General features: G+C 55.1%; 1 protein-coding gene across 14 annotated transcripts; it reads right to left on the bottom strand.

The window, feature by feature from the left end:
- Window positions 1–1,469: 1,469 nt before the first annotated feature.
- SEMA6C (semaphorin 6C) lies at window positions 1,470–16,611 on the bottom strand. 14 transcript variants are annotated; one of them, XM_066267965.1, is made up of 20 exons: window positions 16,283–16,611; window positions 12,962–13,011; window positions 11,148–11,319; window positions 9,838–9,952; window positions 9,486–9,549; window positions 9,302–9,358; window positions 8,853–8,954; window positions 8,542–8,632; window positions 8,219–8,338; window positions 7,944–8,032; window positions 7,403–7,620; window positions 7,009–7,140; window positions 6,589–6,741; window positions 6,176–6,349; window positions 5,732–5,878; window positions 5,356–5,433; window positions 5,180–5,235; window positions 4,975–5,019; window positions 4,358–4,453; window positions 1,470–3,949 (listed from the first exon to the last, which is right to left on the bottom strand). In XM_066267965.1, the coding sequence occupies exons 3-20, from the start codon at window positions 11,263–11,265 to the stop codon at window positions 2,934–2,936; spliced, it is 2,871 nt and encodes a 956-aa protein (XP_066124062.1). In that variant the 5' UTR covers window positions 11,266–11,319; window positions 12,962–13,011; window positions 16,283–16,611; the 3' UTR covers window positions 1,470–2,933. The 14 variants fall into 14 exon arrangements, with proteins under 14 accessions (XP_066124062.1, XP_066124064.1, XP_066124065.1 ...); XM_066267967.1 differs by having other exon boundaries at window positions 16,307–16,611; XM_066267968.1 differs by having other exon boundaries at window positions 16,340–16,611.
- Window positions 16,612–16,971: the final 360 nt, after the last annotated feature.

The raw sequence follows: 16,971 nt of genomic DNA, 5'->3' as shown, positions 1-16,971 counted from the left end.
GAGGTCGCCAGCTTGAGCTTGGGGTCTCAGGCTTGAGTATGGGATCATAGACCTGACCCCGTGGTCACTGACTTAAGCCCAAAGGTCACTGGAAGCACAAGGTTACTGGCTTGAGCAGTCTCTCACTTGAGCAAGGGTCAAGGCACATATGAGAAAGCAGTCAATGAACTATGGTGCCGCAACTATGAGTTGATGATTCTCATCTCTCCCCTCTTCTCTGTCTGTCCCTATCTGTCCCCTCCCCAGACCCCTCTCTCTTGCTAAAAAAAAAAAGAAGAAAAGAGTGAGGTGTGTCATATTAATTGCATCTTTGGGGCAAATTTTCCCACAGAGCACTTAATTTAAACCTATACATTTATATGGTGCTTTTTGACATGTGTTCTTTCCATATTTTACAAAAGAAATTGGCCCTGGCCGGTTGGCTCAGCGGTAGAGCGTCGGCCTAGCGTGCGGAGGACCCGGGTTCGATTCCCGGCCAGGGCACACAGGAGAAGCGCCCATTTGCTTCTCCACCCCTCTGCCGCGCTTTCCTCTCTGTCTCTCTCTTCCCCTCCCGCAGCCAAGGCTCCATTGGAGCAGAGATGGCCCTGCCTCAGGCGCTAGAGTGGCTCTGGTCGCAATATGGAGACGCCCAGGATGGGCAGAGCCTCGCCCCTGGTGGGCGTGCCGGGTGGATCCCGGTCGGGCGCATGCGGGAGTCTGTCTGACTGTCTCTCCCCGTTTCCAGCTTCAGAAAAATGAAAAAATGAAAAGAAAAAAAAAAAAAAAAAAAGAAATTGAGGCTCAGATAGAGCACTTGAATTGCCAAGGTCACACACAGAACTATTAAGTGGCAGATCCCAAGGACTTAAATACCAATTAGTGAACACCCTTCACAATGAAACAAACTAGGACTTTAACCTGTAAATTGCTGCTGCCTGTAAAGCTGCAAGGTTAGATTTCTATTGTACTTCTCTTTTGGGCCTATACTTAAACTAAGGATCATTTACCCCTTCCCTGTGCCCATCTTCAGGGCAAGAACTTAAAATATTTGTGAGACTTGTCCCTCAGGGGGCTTTGAAAAGCTGTGATTTTAAGATTTTTTTTCAGTCTTGGTTTCAACACCTTGGTTTGAAGAGGATAACGAAGTCAGGTGATGGAAAAGATTCTCCACCTCTTCCTTTCTCTCCTCCACCATCTAGGAAACTAGCAATTATTTCAAATCATCCTAGCTTAAGAAAGGCATCTAATGAGGAAAAAGACCTAAAGGACCTCTCCAACCGAGTGAAACCAGCTCAAGCAGAGCATCGACTCTGGAAGACAACCCAGCTTAGCCCACCAAGCTGGGATATAAGGAATGTCCAAAAGGCATTTCAAATCCTTGAGAGTAAAATCTGTAAAGATTACAAGGATTCAAAGAGAAACAGATTGCTCAGTAGAAGATCACAAAGTGAGGAATAGCCTAAACCTGAGTTTGGAGGAACCACAGCTGCCATGTTTCTCCTTTAGAAAGCGTTTATACACACATCGTAGAGGCTCTCGACCCTTTTTCAAAACAGGAACTGCAGACTTAGGGCAGAACTTTGGCTAGGATCACAAAGTAGTCGTAAAGGACTGAGCTAGAAAGAATCCCAAAGTTCTTCAAATATTTCTTAGTGGTTTCCCGCCGAAGGCATAAATGCCTAAAGACTGCGAGCCGGGAGAGGGACTGGTGGTGAGGCGTCCTTAGCTGCAGGGATTGGTCCGGCCTCCAGGCGGCGCCAGCGGGAAGGCGGCCTAGTGCTCCCACTGGGCGGAAAAACCGGACTTGTAAATCCGTAAAAGCAGCCACAGCTGGCGCTAGCCTCTAAACGTCCTTAGCGCGAGGTAGTGGGCGGACAGGCGGCTCTGTACGCCCCTCCCATTGGTCCCCGGAGGTAACTGACAAAATACTTGCAGCCATCCCCAGCTAGAGAAACACTATCGCCGCCACGAGCTCCTGATCCTCCGCGAAGTCCCTGGCGCTTCGCGCAAGCGCGGTGCTCTCGACACCCTCGGGCTCTGCGGGCCGGAAGTACTCCTTCAGGAACAGCTACAGGTCGACCCCGGACCGAATGTGTTGAGGTTTTTGCAGCGTACCCACGCAACCCATACCCAACAAATTCTCTTTAGGACAAGATTTTCTGATGTGGAACCTCAGTCACCTGTTCTGGGGCTTCATTTTCTTTCTCCAAAAATAACCGCCCCCACTCCATGTAACAGGCTACTAAGAAATCCCTTTATCCAGAACCGTGTTGTGTTCCTAGTGCCCTTCCCACCCCCACCCCCCAAAACTCTACCGTGGGTCTCCTGGGCACTCATTTGCCTCCACACCCTTTCTTCGCTAGTCTCCTTCAGGAAACTTTCCTGATTAACTCCGGTGGGACTGCTGCTATCCCAATTACTTGGAAGAGCTCAAGGCCAAGATGAAGGCAGAGATCCAGGGGCAAAGGCGCCAGGAGGGAGCCAACCGATTCCCGCCCCGCCCCTCCGCGACTAAGGCAGCAGCTCGGGGACACAGCTGTATTGGGAAGCGAAGGCTCCTACACAGTAGGATGAGGCACGTCCCAGGAGGCCCAAGGACTCTGTACACAATGCTCGTGGACCCAGCCCCATCTGTCCGTCGGCCTGCGGCCAGCCAGGGGCCCAGTCTAAGGAGGAAGCCCAGAGGGGCGAGTTAAGGCAGCTTGGCTGAGGGTGTACGGAGTGGGAGTGTGCCAGCCCCCTCTAAAAAGCTGGCTCACTGAGGGGGTAAGCTTCTCATCTCCCACTCCTCACTTGAGAGCAGAGGGAAAGACAGTCAATAAATAAACCGAGGTGGGCAGGGACCCCGGAAGACTCTCAAAGCCCAAGAAGGCTGGAGGTGTAGGACAACGAGAGAGGGAGGTGATCTATCCTTGGAGGCATTTCCGTGCTTACGGGCATGGTGGAGCAAATTAAAAGTTAAAATGGCTGCCTTTAGGGATGGCTGGCTGGAAAGAGGGCATGACCAGAGGGAGTTTAGGGGAAAATTGGGGCTTCTCCATGTCCACTCTCTTTAGGGTGCGGCCCCGGTAGCCCTCAGGGCGGCCCACATACAGGTGTCTCCCGGAGTACCTGCAGGGGCCTCCCGAGGGAACTCGAGTGCGCAGGGCGGGGGGAGCTCGGTGGGCGCAGGAGGGCAACTTCCGACTGCCTCCGACCCCCAGTCGGGGAGCAGGAACTGGCCAGCCAGGGGGGCCCGGGCATTGCCTGTCTGGGGGCACATCCAGTCGCAGTGGCAGTGCGCATTTCCGGGGCAGAAGGCTGGAGCCGGCCAAGAAAGGGGCCGGGGCAGGCTCTGGGGGAAGTGCTCGAGGGGACAGGGGGCCCAGGGGATCAGCACCCCTCTGGGCTGGCTGCGGGGCATGCAGATAGCGCAGCAGTTCCTCCAGGGTGGTGACTTCCACAGCCTGCCCTGAACAGCCCCGTGGCGGAGGCCTCACCAGCACCCGTGGTGCCGGGCTGCCTGCCGCATTCCCACCGCGTGCATGGCCCAGGCCCTCCTTGGCATTGTTCCCATTCTGGTTCCATTCCCAGGGACCCCCGGCGTTGCGGAGGTGTTTGACCGGCAGCTCGGGCGTGGACTCCGGGGTGGGCAGGCAGGCCAGTTCCGGTGGAGGTCGAGTCTCGGTTGGAGGCAGAAAAGTAGTGTAGAGCTGGGGCATCTGCACAGTATCGCCGTCCTTGGAAGGTGGTGGTGGCTCTGGGCCTGGCCCGTGCAACTGGGCCAAGCTGCGGAGGGAGAGAGGGCGCGGGAGCCCGGAGGTCTCCATGTCCTTGCTCCGACGTCGGTGGGCACGGCGACAAGCGCAGGAGACCAAGAGGCCAGAGACTGATGCGCCCAGGGCGAAGGCTGCGGCCACACAGGCCAGGAGCAGTGGGATGGGGACTGAACGGGAGGCTGAGGCAGCAGGGAGGTCCCGGCGCACGCCTGCCAAGAGGGAGGAGGCTCAGTGAAGGCAGGAGGGCTGGGATGGCAAGTTACAAAGTTTTTTTCACCTCTCCCGCTGCTGCTCAGCTTCACGCCAATAACTAACTCCTCGACCCCACCTTAGGAATCCCCTCCCCTGACACACGCAACCCATTGCACCACCCCTTACACACAGGTTAGAGCTTGGGCCTGGGAAGTCCCCATTCCAGCTCTGGCCCCTGAAGCCAAGCCAAGAGCAACTGCCAAACTGCCCGTGCAGAAGGAGGTGGGGCTGGGACCCCAACTCAGGGTAGGGGAGGCTCCAAACAGGCATTAGCACCAAACACAGGAAAGTGAGGGGCTTAGAATTCTTCAAGAACCAGCAGCCCCATACTTCGTTCCTGTCCCTCCCAGCCCCAGCTCCCTTACCCTGAGTGTGAGCTCCAAGAGTGGAAGACTGGGGCCCGGGGTGGGCATCACTGGGGGGGCTGGGGGTCTCAGGGGAAGGGCCAGGACCCAGAAGCACTGGTGACAGAGACCAGGTCAGAGCCAGTGAGGCTCCTGCTCTCCACCCATTGAGTGGTTCTACACCCCCACACACACGCTTTGGAACCCAAAGGCACAGAACTCCAGTCTCTCTTTTGCTCTGGCTGTGGAGAAGGGTTCACCATGCAGTACATTCATTTGTTCAAAAACTATTTATTGCCCTGTCTGGATAGCTCAGTTGGTTGGAGCACCATTCTAAAGCACAGAAGTTGCCAGTTCAATTCCCGGTCAGGGCACATACAGGAACAGATCAATTTTCCAGTCTCTCTCTCCCTTTCTCTCTTTCTAAAATCAATACATTTTTAAAAATTACAAAAACCACCTCTTTTTATTAAGCACTCTTTTATGTGCCAACCACTGAGCTATATGCTGAGTATTTAGAAGATGCTACACCTATTCGGAGACTTTCAGGGTGTCCAGGGTGCTGGTCTGCTGCTGCCAAGGGCACAGACGAGTGAGTGTGGGCGGAGCAAGGGAAGTGAAATTGAGACAAGACTCACCATAAGCAGAATTCCCCATGCCAGACTGACTCCCAGTAGCTCCGTCTGTGGAGGGAGAGAAGATTAAGATGGGAGCAAGGGAAACATCATGAAGAACTGGTGGTGTCCCAGAAGGGGAGAAGACAAAATGTATGCCTGCATGGTGTCACTGGCCATCAGAGTCATGTGCCACTATGGCTACAGCTACAGCCTCCCCTCTGTTTACCTTGGCAGTCACCATGCTCCATAGATTCCTGGCGCCCAGCTGGATCCACATCAATCCTAGGAGGACATGGAGGTGGCTAATGCAGTTATATATCTTATCCCACCCCCAACCCTAGCCCTCAGCTTTCTCTCTCAGTAATGGGGAATTTTTGCCCCAGGAGATCCAGGGGCACTTACCAACCAGGTCCCCTGATATCCACACAGCCTCTGGAGCTATGCCATCCACAGTATGGATCATGAGAAGCCAGACAGCTCCTAGGGAAAACTGAGTCATGTGAGGCTGGGATCCTCTCCATTCTAATCACATTCCATTCCCTGCCTCTTCTACTCGCACCCTGGCCTACAGGAGGCTCCTGGCCCAATATTCCCATCCTTTCCACCCCAACCCCTAGTCCAGACCCTAGCTACTCCCACCTGTAGAATACTTGAGGCAACTTTCCACCAACCATGCCCTATATTTTCCTGCCATCCCCAGTGCCTGCATTCCAGTTCCAGAGTTCTTGCTGGCCCAGGGAACCCACCCAGGCAGGGCTTAGCCTTAGGCCCCTCTTACCTCCTGCAGGCCCCATGCCGGGCACAATGACTGAGAGGGAGGTAGATGATACAGCCAGAAAAAGCCACAAAGAGCCTGTGACCTTCAATGTCCAACTCCAGCCCAATAACCCGCCGTGCTGTTTGGGCTGCCCGTTTCCCACTGCACCTGGGGTGATGGCCAGAAGGATCAGGAAAGGGGCAGAGAAGGGACCGGCCTGGCAAGGTTCCTTTCTCTCAAAAGGTGGGAAGGGGCACAAACAACTGAGTATAGCTCATGGGGCTGGTGTTCCTGAGTGACCGCACTGCCTCATCACACTGTCCAAGCCTCTCTCTCTACCCCACAGCTTCTGCTCTACAAAAGCCAGTGTTGAAGTTCCTACCCTATTCCCACATCCCATCTCCCACCTCACATCCCATCCCTGCTCTGCAGAGGGCCTACCAGACAAAGGTCTCATGTCCTCACCGGGACGGGCTGTAGGCATCAATCTCTTCCAACAGGATGGGCTCACGTCCCCCAGAGTGCCCCCCTGGGGGCAGGACCTTCAGCACTATCCCATCATCAGAGCCGAGGAACAGGACTGTGGTGTTACTGTAGGGACCAGCTGTGCCATCCACAGCTACCTGGGTCAGTAGGGCCCTGGGAGGAATAAACCTCAGGTCAGGGCAACCTGATGAGTGGAAGCTTGTGTGTTTCAAGGACAGCCCATGTGTCCTGGTATCCACTCCTGAGCCTTTCCCCTTGCCCAGGGTTTCCTTCTTAGCTCTCTCCCTTCCATTTTCATGGGTACTTCCTCCCACCACTATGATTTATCTTGTGGGATCAGAGGAGAGTAGCCACGAGAGGAGGGTGGTGGTTAGTATTGTTTAGCCCCATACCTGCTGGTAAAGGTGAGCAGAGGCTGGTGGGTGGCAGGTGGCACAGCAGGGTCTAGCAGTGGGTGAGCCTTGATGAAGGTCAGGACATCATCAGGGAGATCTCGAGAAGAGGGGAACAAGGCAGCTACACCTACTCCTGCACAGGATCCTGGCCTGGTGGGCACATGGAAAGGGGCAGCCTTGAGCTGGGAGCTGTGACTTAGGCTCTGTGCTCCCCACACACTGCTCCTAAACTTGATGGGTAGTCCCTGCTTCCCCTCCGCACACTCACACCACTGCTTCCCAATCCCAGCTGCAGCTGGTCAGGCCCACTGTCAACCCCTCCCCAAGCTCTGGACACCTTTCCTTTTCCTTATAACCCCACTCTGGGAGCAGACACTGCTTGTTTCTGCCCCACAAAGCCACCCCTATCCTGGGTACCTGGGCGAGGGGACCTTGTCCTCAGACACAGGGGTCCAGACCCCATCCAGACTCCTCTGCTCCTTGAACTTGCCCTCAAACCCACGTTCGACATCATCCAGGTAGAAGGCACAGACCGCAGAACCAGGGATGCTGAGGGAGCCGGAAAAGGATATGGACTAGGTGTGGGGAGATACAGTGCAGCCCCTCCAAGGTTAGACAGGGCAACTACCCTTCATGAACCACATTAGGGGGCAGAGAACCCAGGGGTGCCCCCATAGGAAAAAAAGGATGGGCAGAACAGCAACTGGCTTTGAATAGAGATTTCCCTCACTGGCCCCATCAAGCTTTGAGAGGAGCTTGATGCTAGTAGGGCAGGGGCAGAGTGGGCCACATTGGTTAGTCTAGTACCAACCTATTGGTCTGGGTGGTGAAGACCCCAAAGAGAGCAGAGTGGCCATACAAGTTCACAGGCCCAGTCAAGGCCTGTAAAACATCAAAATAGAAGGCAGAGTCCCCAGGGACAGAGCAGTTGAGCCGAAGCTTCAGGAAGGATGTCCAATGACGGTCCAAGGCTCGAGGTGAGCCACCCATGTCACGCTTACACACACGGGCCACACGGGAGAGCTGTACCTGAGGGTGAGAGTGGAGACGAGAGAACAGTGAGAGACAACGTTGGGCCAGCACGATGAGAGGACAGCAGCGAGCCAGAGCACCAAGACACAAATGGGGGGGCTCAGCAAAGGAAGGGGCGCTGCGCTGGCTCAGTGTTAAGGATGAGGGATGCAGAGGACATTGGGGCAAAGGGCTGGGGGCTACTCCAACTTGGGGGCCCAGAGTCTAGGGAACTGCATTATGGAAATTAGGATCAGTAACTTTCCCCTGACTCTGATTGTCTTTGCGAGATCCAGCACAACCCTCCAGCTGTCCAACCCTGGTAGCCACCACCTCCTTACCCTCCCTAGCCGGGCATCCTCCACAGAGACCTCTCGGAAGAAGAAGTAGACATGATCTCCGTGCTCCAAGGCATGGACAAAGTGTGGCTCTGAGGAGGGAGCAACACGAAAGGATGTGAAAGAGTATCTAAAGCTGCTCAGAAACGCCAGGCCCCACACAGCCTCTCCCCACTATGTGCATGGACATGCCACCACCATCTGTGTCCTTCCTGCTACAGTTCCCCTCAGGCTCCTCCTCCCCCAGAGCAGCCACCCTCCCCAAGGCCTGCCCTGACCTCGGAGCCACTTGGAGTCGTATTTGGCGGAGCGGAGCGGGGGCTGAGGGCCAAGGCTTCTGTAAACTACAGCGTCACTGGCCTGGAAATCTGCGGCTGTGGCTGAATACAAGCTGCCCTCTGGAGGGATGGGTAGGATGGTGTCAGGGGAGGGCTGGGAGCTCTATTCTGGCTCTTCTTGGGCCTTCCCTACCTCAGGCTGAACCCAGCCCCCACTACAACCCTCCATTCAGGAATGTGGGAAGAAATCTACATTGGGAGAGGGACTACGGTGGAAGCTCCCTACAGCCACATGCCTGCTCCTCACATGCCCAGGTGCACACCTGCAAAGATGGCCACATTGGACTGGGTGGCATCAAAGGGGCATCGAGCCTGCCCACTCAGCTCCTCACCCTCCTGCTGCAGAGAAGTTATCTGGAGGCAGAAGGAGCAGATTCTTGGATCCCTTGGGATCTTGGAGTCTGGCTCCATAGCCCACTTCCTCGTGTCCCCTGGCTTCCTTCCACCACCCTTCTGGACCCTTGTACTCTGGGCACTCCCATTCCCCCACCCCCACTGGTCTGTGCACACCAAACTGATAGTCCACTTGGGATTTCTTCCCAGGCCCATCCTGACCAACCCCTCGCCTTTGTACCCTATAGCTGCGGCACATGGGGCTGAATGAGTTCGTTCCACAGGCAAGGAGTGTCTGTGAGTCCCAAGGAACAAGAACACGAATGTAGTTGTAGCACTCGTCCTAGAGAACCCAAAACTTGAGGTCAGCGATGGGGTCCCTAAACTGGAAATAAGGCCATTCCCCTTGGACCAGTCCAAGCAAAGTGGGGTAAAGTCCCAACTAAGATATTCACTAGCCCTGTGGCCTTGGGCAAGTCCTCTGGCCTCTTGTCAGAGTCTCACTTTTCTTTTCTGTGAGACATGTGGAAGATGTGGAAGAAGCTAAAAACCAATTGCTTTTCTGCACATTTTTCTGTGTGGCCTGAGATCAGAGAAGTGGGTGGGAAATTGGGCACCGCAGACGACTGCTTGGACAGAGCCTGGAGGCGGGGTATCTCCTTCCCCCGAAATCCTCAGCCAGCTCCTTACCGTCAGCTTCCCCCGCACAGCGCAGTTCTCCATGTCCTGGCTCTTCCATGTTAGATACTGAAGGGAGAAGTGAAAGAGGAAAATCATGGAGCACCCTGGACCCAACTACACATCCTCTTGACTCCCATTAGACCTTCTCAAGCTTTATCTCCATGCCTGCACCTCCTCCCACCCAGCCTCTCACCTTGTTGGGTACCAGCCCCTCTCCTCCTTCTTGAGCTTGTAGGTCGAAGGAGAAAACATGATCCCTGAAGAGACAGGTAAAGAAGGGTCAGAGACAAACCAAGGCACACCACCTGAACTCCTCAGTCCCCGCCTTGCCCATGTTCAGCTGCTCAGGGACAAGCAGTGTAGGCCTCCTGCCCCGTACTCGCCCCCTTACTCCATGCCTCGGCATTTTGCTCTGAGTCCCAGCATGTCCATGTCCCATGGCTTGTACACCTGCATGTGTCCTCTGCACACTCCTGTAGCGGCCATGCAGGTCTCATGTCTTCCCAAGAGCATGCATGTCAGCCCACAACTGTACATAGTCGTACCGGGCAGCCACTAGCAAGGTCCGGTTCAAGGTCAGGAATTTCTGGAAGTCCAGCCCAAGTTCTGCAACCACAGCATCATCCTCCAGGCCCCGGAACCAGGATAACGGGGAAGTACCTAGAAGGCACAGAGAGGTGTGTGCTGAGAGCCAGCCAGGATACTACATACTCACTCAACACCTTCTCCAATCAGATGAAACCCAACCATAGACACAGTGGATATGTGAGATGAGTTATGAGGTATTAATTAAGTAAGCTAGTAATAAAAGTAATACCAAGGCCCTGGCAGGTTGGCTCAGTGGTAGAGCATCGGCCTGGCGTGCAGGAGTCCCGGGTTCGATTCTCGGCCAGGGCACACAGGAGAAGCACCCATCTGCTTCTCCACCCCTCCGCCTTTCCTTCCTCTCTGTCTCTCTCTTCCCCTCCCACAGCCAAGGCTCCATTGGAGCAAAGTTGGCCCAGGTGCTGAGGATGGCTCTATGGCCTCTGCCTCAGGTACTAGAATGGCTCTGGTTGCAACAGAGCAACACTCTAGAGGGGCAGAGCATCGCCCCCTGGTGGGTGTGCCGGGTGGATCCCGGTCGGGCGCATGTGGGAGTCTGTCTGACTGCCTCCCCGTTTCCAACTTCAGAAAAATACAAAAAAAAAAAATCACATCCTTAAAATTACTCTAAATCCTACATGTATAACAGGAACCTGAAAATAAGTAAAGTTCTTCTCAGAAAAAATGGGTTTATAGTTTCCTTCATGGTAGGATGTGGGCTTGGCAGTGGTATAAGTGGTAGGGAGGGAGGACAGAGGTGCTGGGACCCAGTGAACGACTGCCAAGCCTTCCTTTGTAGCTAATAATGGCAGACACATCCAAAAGCATCCACTTGTGCCAGTGTCCTCAGCACTGTATATGTATTATATCACTTAACCCCTAAATAACTCTATGAGATAAAACACTATTAATATCTTTATTTTATAGATGAGGAGACTGAGGCAAAGAAAGGGTAAATTACTAAACCAAGGTCACACAGCTAGTGAGCAGCTTGGCAGGGATTCCCACCTGTGAAGATGTGGTCTGGATGAGAATCATGTTCTGAACCACCATATGATACTGCCTCAAAGCGAAGCAAGTCGGCCCAGGGATAAGAAGCAACTTCTCAGATAAAAGAAGCCAGCTCTCTTTATCTGTCTGCTCCCCTTTGCTGGTCAGGCTCGGAGCTTCCTTGAGACTGTAAGCCTTCCTGCGCCTTGCCTCCTACACAGGGAGTCTTAGTGTCCAATTTCTAAGCTCACACACTGGGAGCACAGTACTGGGCACTCACCTTGCAGGTCAGAGATCAGCAGAGGGAGAGGGTCCTGGGGAAAGGCAGCCTCGGTGTGGGGCAGTGAGAGCAGCAGCAGCAGTAGCAGCAAGGGCATGAAGTGGGGGGCACGGGGCATCCTGTGCGGGGCAGCTCAGGCCCCAGGGGGTGCCCCCTCACCCATATGCTGGCCCTGAAAGAGGACACAGAGGAAAGTGGGGCAAGGGGCCCAATTCTCTCCCCCCTCTTGAAGCTGGCAGGCTCCTCCCTTGGTCTATCCCCAGAAGACCCTATGCAGTTGGGAAAATAACCCTCTCTGGCACTGCCTCAGTCCCAACTGTCACTGTCATTCAAGGCCCTAGCCTCTCCAACTGGTCCAAACTGGCTGGTGTGAGGTCTGCCTGCATGACCCCAGGTAAGGACAAGATACACCTGCTCCCCCTCTCAGCCTTTCCTCCTCTCTCCTGACTGGGCCTGGTGACACCTCCTGGCCCCCCTCTTGCTAACTCTTTCTCAGCTATAATTAGAGACTAAAGCCTTGAAATTATAAATAGTGACTCCTTGGCACTGGGAGGAAAAGAGGGCACCACGTCTGCCTCCCCCTCCCTCCCAGACCCCCACAGCACCCTGGGAGCAATGCAGGCTCTGCACCCAGGCAGAGGCAGCTGTGAGACAGCCACCATCCTCTTCAGGGCTGAGGAAGAACAGAGTGGGGGGAGGCAGCCTAAGGGTCATTAGCCTGTGCTTCAAAGGCCCTCCCCATTGCTAGGGAGAAGCTTGGGAGTGGGGGCTGCTATCTTAGCCAAGAATGAATCTGCATCAAAGCCAGATCAGAGTCTAAATTTAGCTCTGGCTGCAGCTGTCTGCCCGACCACTGTGCCCCCTCCCAGCCTCTCTAGCCCCCTGCTCTCTCCCTGGCTCCTAAGAACCAGTGCTTCTTCTTGATGGGGGTTGGGGGGAAAAGCAGACCCACCCCCTATAAGGAGCCAGGGACAGAAGGGGCTACCCTGACGAGGAGAAATGGCTGCACACGTGCCTTTTTCCCTTCCTTCCCTCTTCAGACTGCCTTGAAATGGAAATATAAATAATCCAATGACAGGCAGGCAATCTTAGTTTAAAGTCCAGGAAAAGAAGGGTAGGGTAGAAGACTGCTGAGACAATCCTACTTCCCACTCTGGCTGGAACCCACAACTGGAGGTATATACTGGCTTCCTGCCTTTCCCCTGAAACTGAAGTGAGGGTCTGAGCAGGTTCCAGAGATCAGGTCAGGAAGGGTGAGAATCTTTTCTTTTTGTGAGCAGACAGCTATCCTTAACAGTCTTTAGTTGCCCATCCTGCCATGTCCCCTAAAGAAGAGACCCTGGGCTTGCAGGCCCAGCCCATTCTATCCCCCCAACAATTCTACTGTTGAAGCCAGGATCCAAGTGTACCCCACCCCCAACCCAGCGTCACTGGTGGGGAGACTGATGTCAGATGGGTTTCAAGAGAGCTGGAGGAGGGGAGGTGTAGGAACATCTAATGATAACCCCCCCCCCCAGAGGCAGAGCAGTCAGCTAGCTAAGGACCCTCTGGAGCTAAAAGGCTAAGCCTCCCTCTCCCATACCCCCACCATGTTACCGGATGCTGGTGCTTCCAGGGGAAGTGGAAGGGACACAGCTTGTCTCCTATCCCTCCCCTCCTGCTCCCCCTACCAGGTTGCCCTGGACAACTAATATCTTCACCCAGGAAACAACTTTGGTCTCTGGCAAGTGAGGAGAACAGCCAGCCCCTCTCTCTGCTCCCAGGCTGTACCAGCTCCCATCCCCTGCCCTTAGGAGCTACTGCCCTTTCCTTACCTCACGTGGTGACTATTGTTGGGGTCTGAGGGGGATAGAAGACCTCTGACCTGACAGAAGGAGGAATAGAAGGAGGGAAGACACTGTGTTACTACACCTCTTTACCACATCCCTTAAAAGTAAATGTGTAGCCTGACCAGGCAGTGGCGCAGTGGATAGAGCATCGGACTGGGATGCAGAGGACCCAGGTTCGAGACCTCGAGGTCACCAGCTTGAGCGCGAGCTCATCTGGTTTGAGCAAAAGCTCACCAGCTTGAACCCAAGGTCGCTGGCTCCAGCAAGGGGCTACTCGGTCTGCTGAAGGCCCGCGGTCAAGGCACATATGAGAAAGCAATCAATGAACAACTAAGGTGTTGCAATGCGCAATGAAAAACTAATGATTGATGCTTCTCATCTCTCTCCGTTCCTGTCTGTCTGTCCCTGTCTATCCCTCTCTCTAACTCACTCTGTCTCTGTAAAAAAATAAAATAAAATAAATAAATAAAAGTAAATGTGAAGCCTGACCAGGCGGTGGCGCAGTGGATAGAGCATCGGACTGGGATGCAGAGGACCCAGGTTTGAGACCCCAAGATCACCAGCTTGAGCGCGGGCTCATCTGGTTTGAGCAAAAGCCCACCAGCTTGAACCCAATGTCGCTGGCTCCAGCAAGGGGTTACTCGGTCTGCTGAAGGCCCGCGGTCAAGGCACATATGAGAAAGCAATCAATGAACAACTAAGGTGTTGCAATGCGCAATGAAAAACTAATGATTGATGCTTCTCATCTCTCTCCATTCCTGTCTGTCTGTCCTTGTCTATCTCTCTCTCTGACTCACTCTCTGTCTCTGTAAAAAATTTTAAAAAATTAAAATAAAATAAAAAAAAGTAAATGTGAAGCCTGACCAGGCGGTGGCACAGTGGATAGAGTGTCAGACTGAGATGCAGAAAGACCCAGGTTCGAGACCCTGAGGTCGCCAGTTTGAACGCAGGCTCATCTGGTTTGAGCAAAAGCTCACTAGCATGGCCCTGGCCGGTTGGCTCAGTGGTAGATCGTCGGCCTGGTGTGTAGGAGTCCCGGGTTCGGTTCCCGGCCAGGGCACACAGGAGAAGCGCCCATCTGCTTCTCCACCCCTCCCCCTCTCCTTCCTCTCTGTCTCTCTCTTCCCTTCCCGCAGCTGAGGCTCCATTGGAGCAAAGTTTGCCCAGGCACTGAGGATGGCTCCATGGCCTCTACCTCAGGCACTAGAATGGCTCTGGTAGCTACAGAACATCGCCCCCAGGTGGGCATGCCGGGTGGATCTCGGTCGGGCGCATGCGAGAGTCTGTCTGACTGCCTCCCCGTTTCCAACTTCAGAAAAATACAAAAAAAAAAAAAAAAAAAAAGCTCACCAGCGTGGACCCAAGGTCACCTGCTCGAGCAAGGGGTTACTTGGTTTGCTGAAAGCCCGCGGTCAAGGTACATATGAGAAAGCAATCAATGAACAACTAAGGTGTCCCAATGAAAAACTGATGATTGATGCTTCTCATCTCTCTCTGTTCCTGTCTGTCTGTCCCTATCTATCCCTCTCTCTGACTCTGTCTCTATTAAAAAAAAAAAAAAAAAAGTAAATGTGAAAATTCAGAAGTCTATTTAGGCTAGGGTTGAGGTGATGCTGCCCTGAAAGGTGTGGTGTGGTGGTGGTGGTGGTGGTATGTGTGTGTGTGTGACATGAGCTTGGTTAGGAAGGTGCTGGCTGCTTCATGCCCAGAGATGCGAGGGCAGGGCCTGGGGCTGGCCCCTAGCCAAAAACTCCTGAACTGCAGGACCAGTCTTGGGGAAGAGGAAACTGGAAGAGTTTGTGGGGCATGATGACCACTCCCAAGTAAAACCCATCAGAATCCAGAATCCTTCTCAGTAAAAGCTCACTAGCTGGGGACAATAGAAGCTAATTTACATCTCATTTACATGCTCTTCATCTCTAGGCAAAATGCTGATAGGCACCTCCAGCCCCTTCCTTCTTCCCTGAGAGCAGATCATACCTCCTTCTCACTCAATCTTTCTTTACCAACCTCCCCAGGTCCAGCCTCTAAAAACACTTGGTTGGCCTTTGCGTGGGTCCACTAGACTCAACTATGACAGCACTTTAAGAGGGTTTTCCATTGCTGTTTTTGGGGAGCAGCATCTGAGCAGCCTGGGGAAAGGCTTACCCTGCTGAGACCAATCCTAGCTGCTTCATACCCCCATGGGTATGAAGGAGGCCTAGCCGACTTTTTCTCCCCCTCCTCCCCTTGCTGGGAAGAGGAAACAGCCCTTCTCTCCCGTCCCGGCCCCAAAGCCACCTCTGGGGAGTGGCCGAGGTCATAGCCAGAGTCTAGCGGGGGCGGGGGAAGGGATGGAGTAGGGGAGACCAGACTGGGGACAATAGCAGGAAGCCCTCTAGCTGGTTGCCGCCCCAGTACACCTTCCTATGGGGGGGGGGGGGGGCGTTGAGGAGCCGCACGGAGCAGACGCGTTCCCATCTTTAAGACGTTCCCCCACCCTTAGCCCTCAGCCCGGTGGCTCACACCTACCACCCAGCCCCCAACGAGGATAATCCAGGTATCTAGAGCCTCGCATAAAGTGGGCCGGGGGCCAGGGGCTCGACGTGTCTCCCCCTCACTGGATCCGGAGCTACGAGAGGGGCGGGTAGCTAAGTCTGAGCCGGGACCGGGTCCCAGAGCCACGTTAACGGGAGGAGGGGCTGGCTGGAGGGGCCTGCAGGCGCAGACCAAGTGGAGATGGGAGCGGGGGGTGGGGGGAGCGGAGCGGGTCTCCGAGGCCAGGGAAACGGGGCCAGAGGATGGGAACCGAAGAGGGCGGGTCCGAGGCCAGAGCCGGCCCGGGTCGGCGGGTTCGAGAGGCAGTCGCCAGCTCGGCTTTCCTCCTTAGAAGACCTTGATCTAACAAAGCCCCGGGCCGAGTGAGGTGCAGGAAGGAGATGGACTCTGGGGCTGATGTTTCTTGAGAACCCCATTCCCCGACTCTGTGCGGGAGCCAACCCCCTGGGAGGTTCTCAGACTCCCGCTTGCAGGACAGAGGTGCAGCTGTGACACCAAAGTCCAAAACGACGCGTCCCCTTTCCATCCTTGCACGGACATCCAGAGGGTCCGGTGCTCGGAGGGTCTCGGAGCCTTAGTTTCCCTGATGGGGAGAGTAGGGACCAGGTTTTCCACCCTCCGTAGAGTGCGGGCCTCAAATCGTTCCCTTTCGCACTCCCCAGTTCAGGAGATGGGGCTCAGAAAAGCTGTGTCGGCAGAGGCGCCCAGACCCTGATCCCACAGTGCAGTGACGAGACTCGGCCACAGCCCCCTCTTCCCTCCGCGCACCCCAACTCCGCCAGCCAGGCACACCGCGCAGGGGAACCTCCTGGGTCCCTCTCGCACTTGGGAAGCTTGAGTCCAGCCTGTGGCGCCCAGTCCTCCCTGCAGCCCGGCAGCCCCGTCCCAGCTCCGGGTACTTGCTCGGAGATGAGGGCCAGCGGAATCGAGAGCGCAGCGGACAGGCGGCGGCCCCTCACCGCGCGGACCTCGCAATCCGTGGTTGGGGCTCGGCCAAGGAGTGATAAGCGTCCGAGTTGGATGGAGCTTGGACCTGGAGTTCCGGGCGCTTTAGGGTTTTGCAAGCCCAGGGTCTCCGTCTCAGCATCCACTCCCGCAGTGGCTTCGCGGAGGAAAACAATGAGACCGCCCGGAGCTCTGGGCCGGGCCCCAGCAGCCCCGCCCCCCTCCCCGTCAGACCCGCCTCCGGCCCGCCTCGAGGTCGCCGCAACTAATCCTGTCCTCTCAGGCCCGCTAGACCCGGCCTTTTCGACACCTTTTCACCAATAGTCCTCATCGGGGGCGGGGTGCCTGGAGCACCGCTCACTAAGAGGCCAGGAGGAGCAGCTGAGCTGGAGACCAAAGCCAGGCATGAGCTGGAGAGACCCGGGGACAGTCTCTGAGTCCACGACAGAGAAGGGGGTCACACGCTTTTACGTGGAGAGGCCCTAGGAAAGAAAAACAGCTGGAAGGAGAGA

This window comes from Saccopteryx bilineata, chromosome 3 (assembly GCF_036850765.1).
Source record: "Saccopteryx bilineata isolate mSacBil1 chromosome 3, mSacBil1_pri_phased_curated, whole genome shotgun sequence".
Taxonomy (NCBI): domain Eukaryota; kingdom Metazoa; phylum Chordata; class Mammalia; order Chiroptera; family Emballonuridae; genus Saccopteryx; species Saccopteryx bilineata.
Note: the sequence above shows the minus strand (reverse complement) of the source record. Positions and strands in the feature narration are given on the sequence as shown.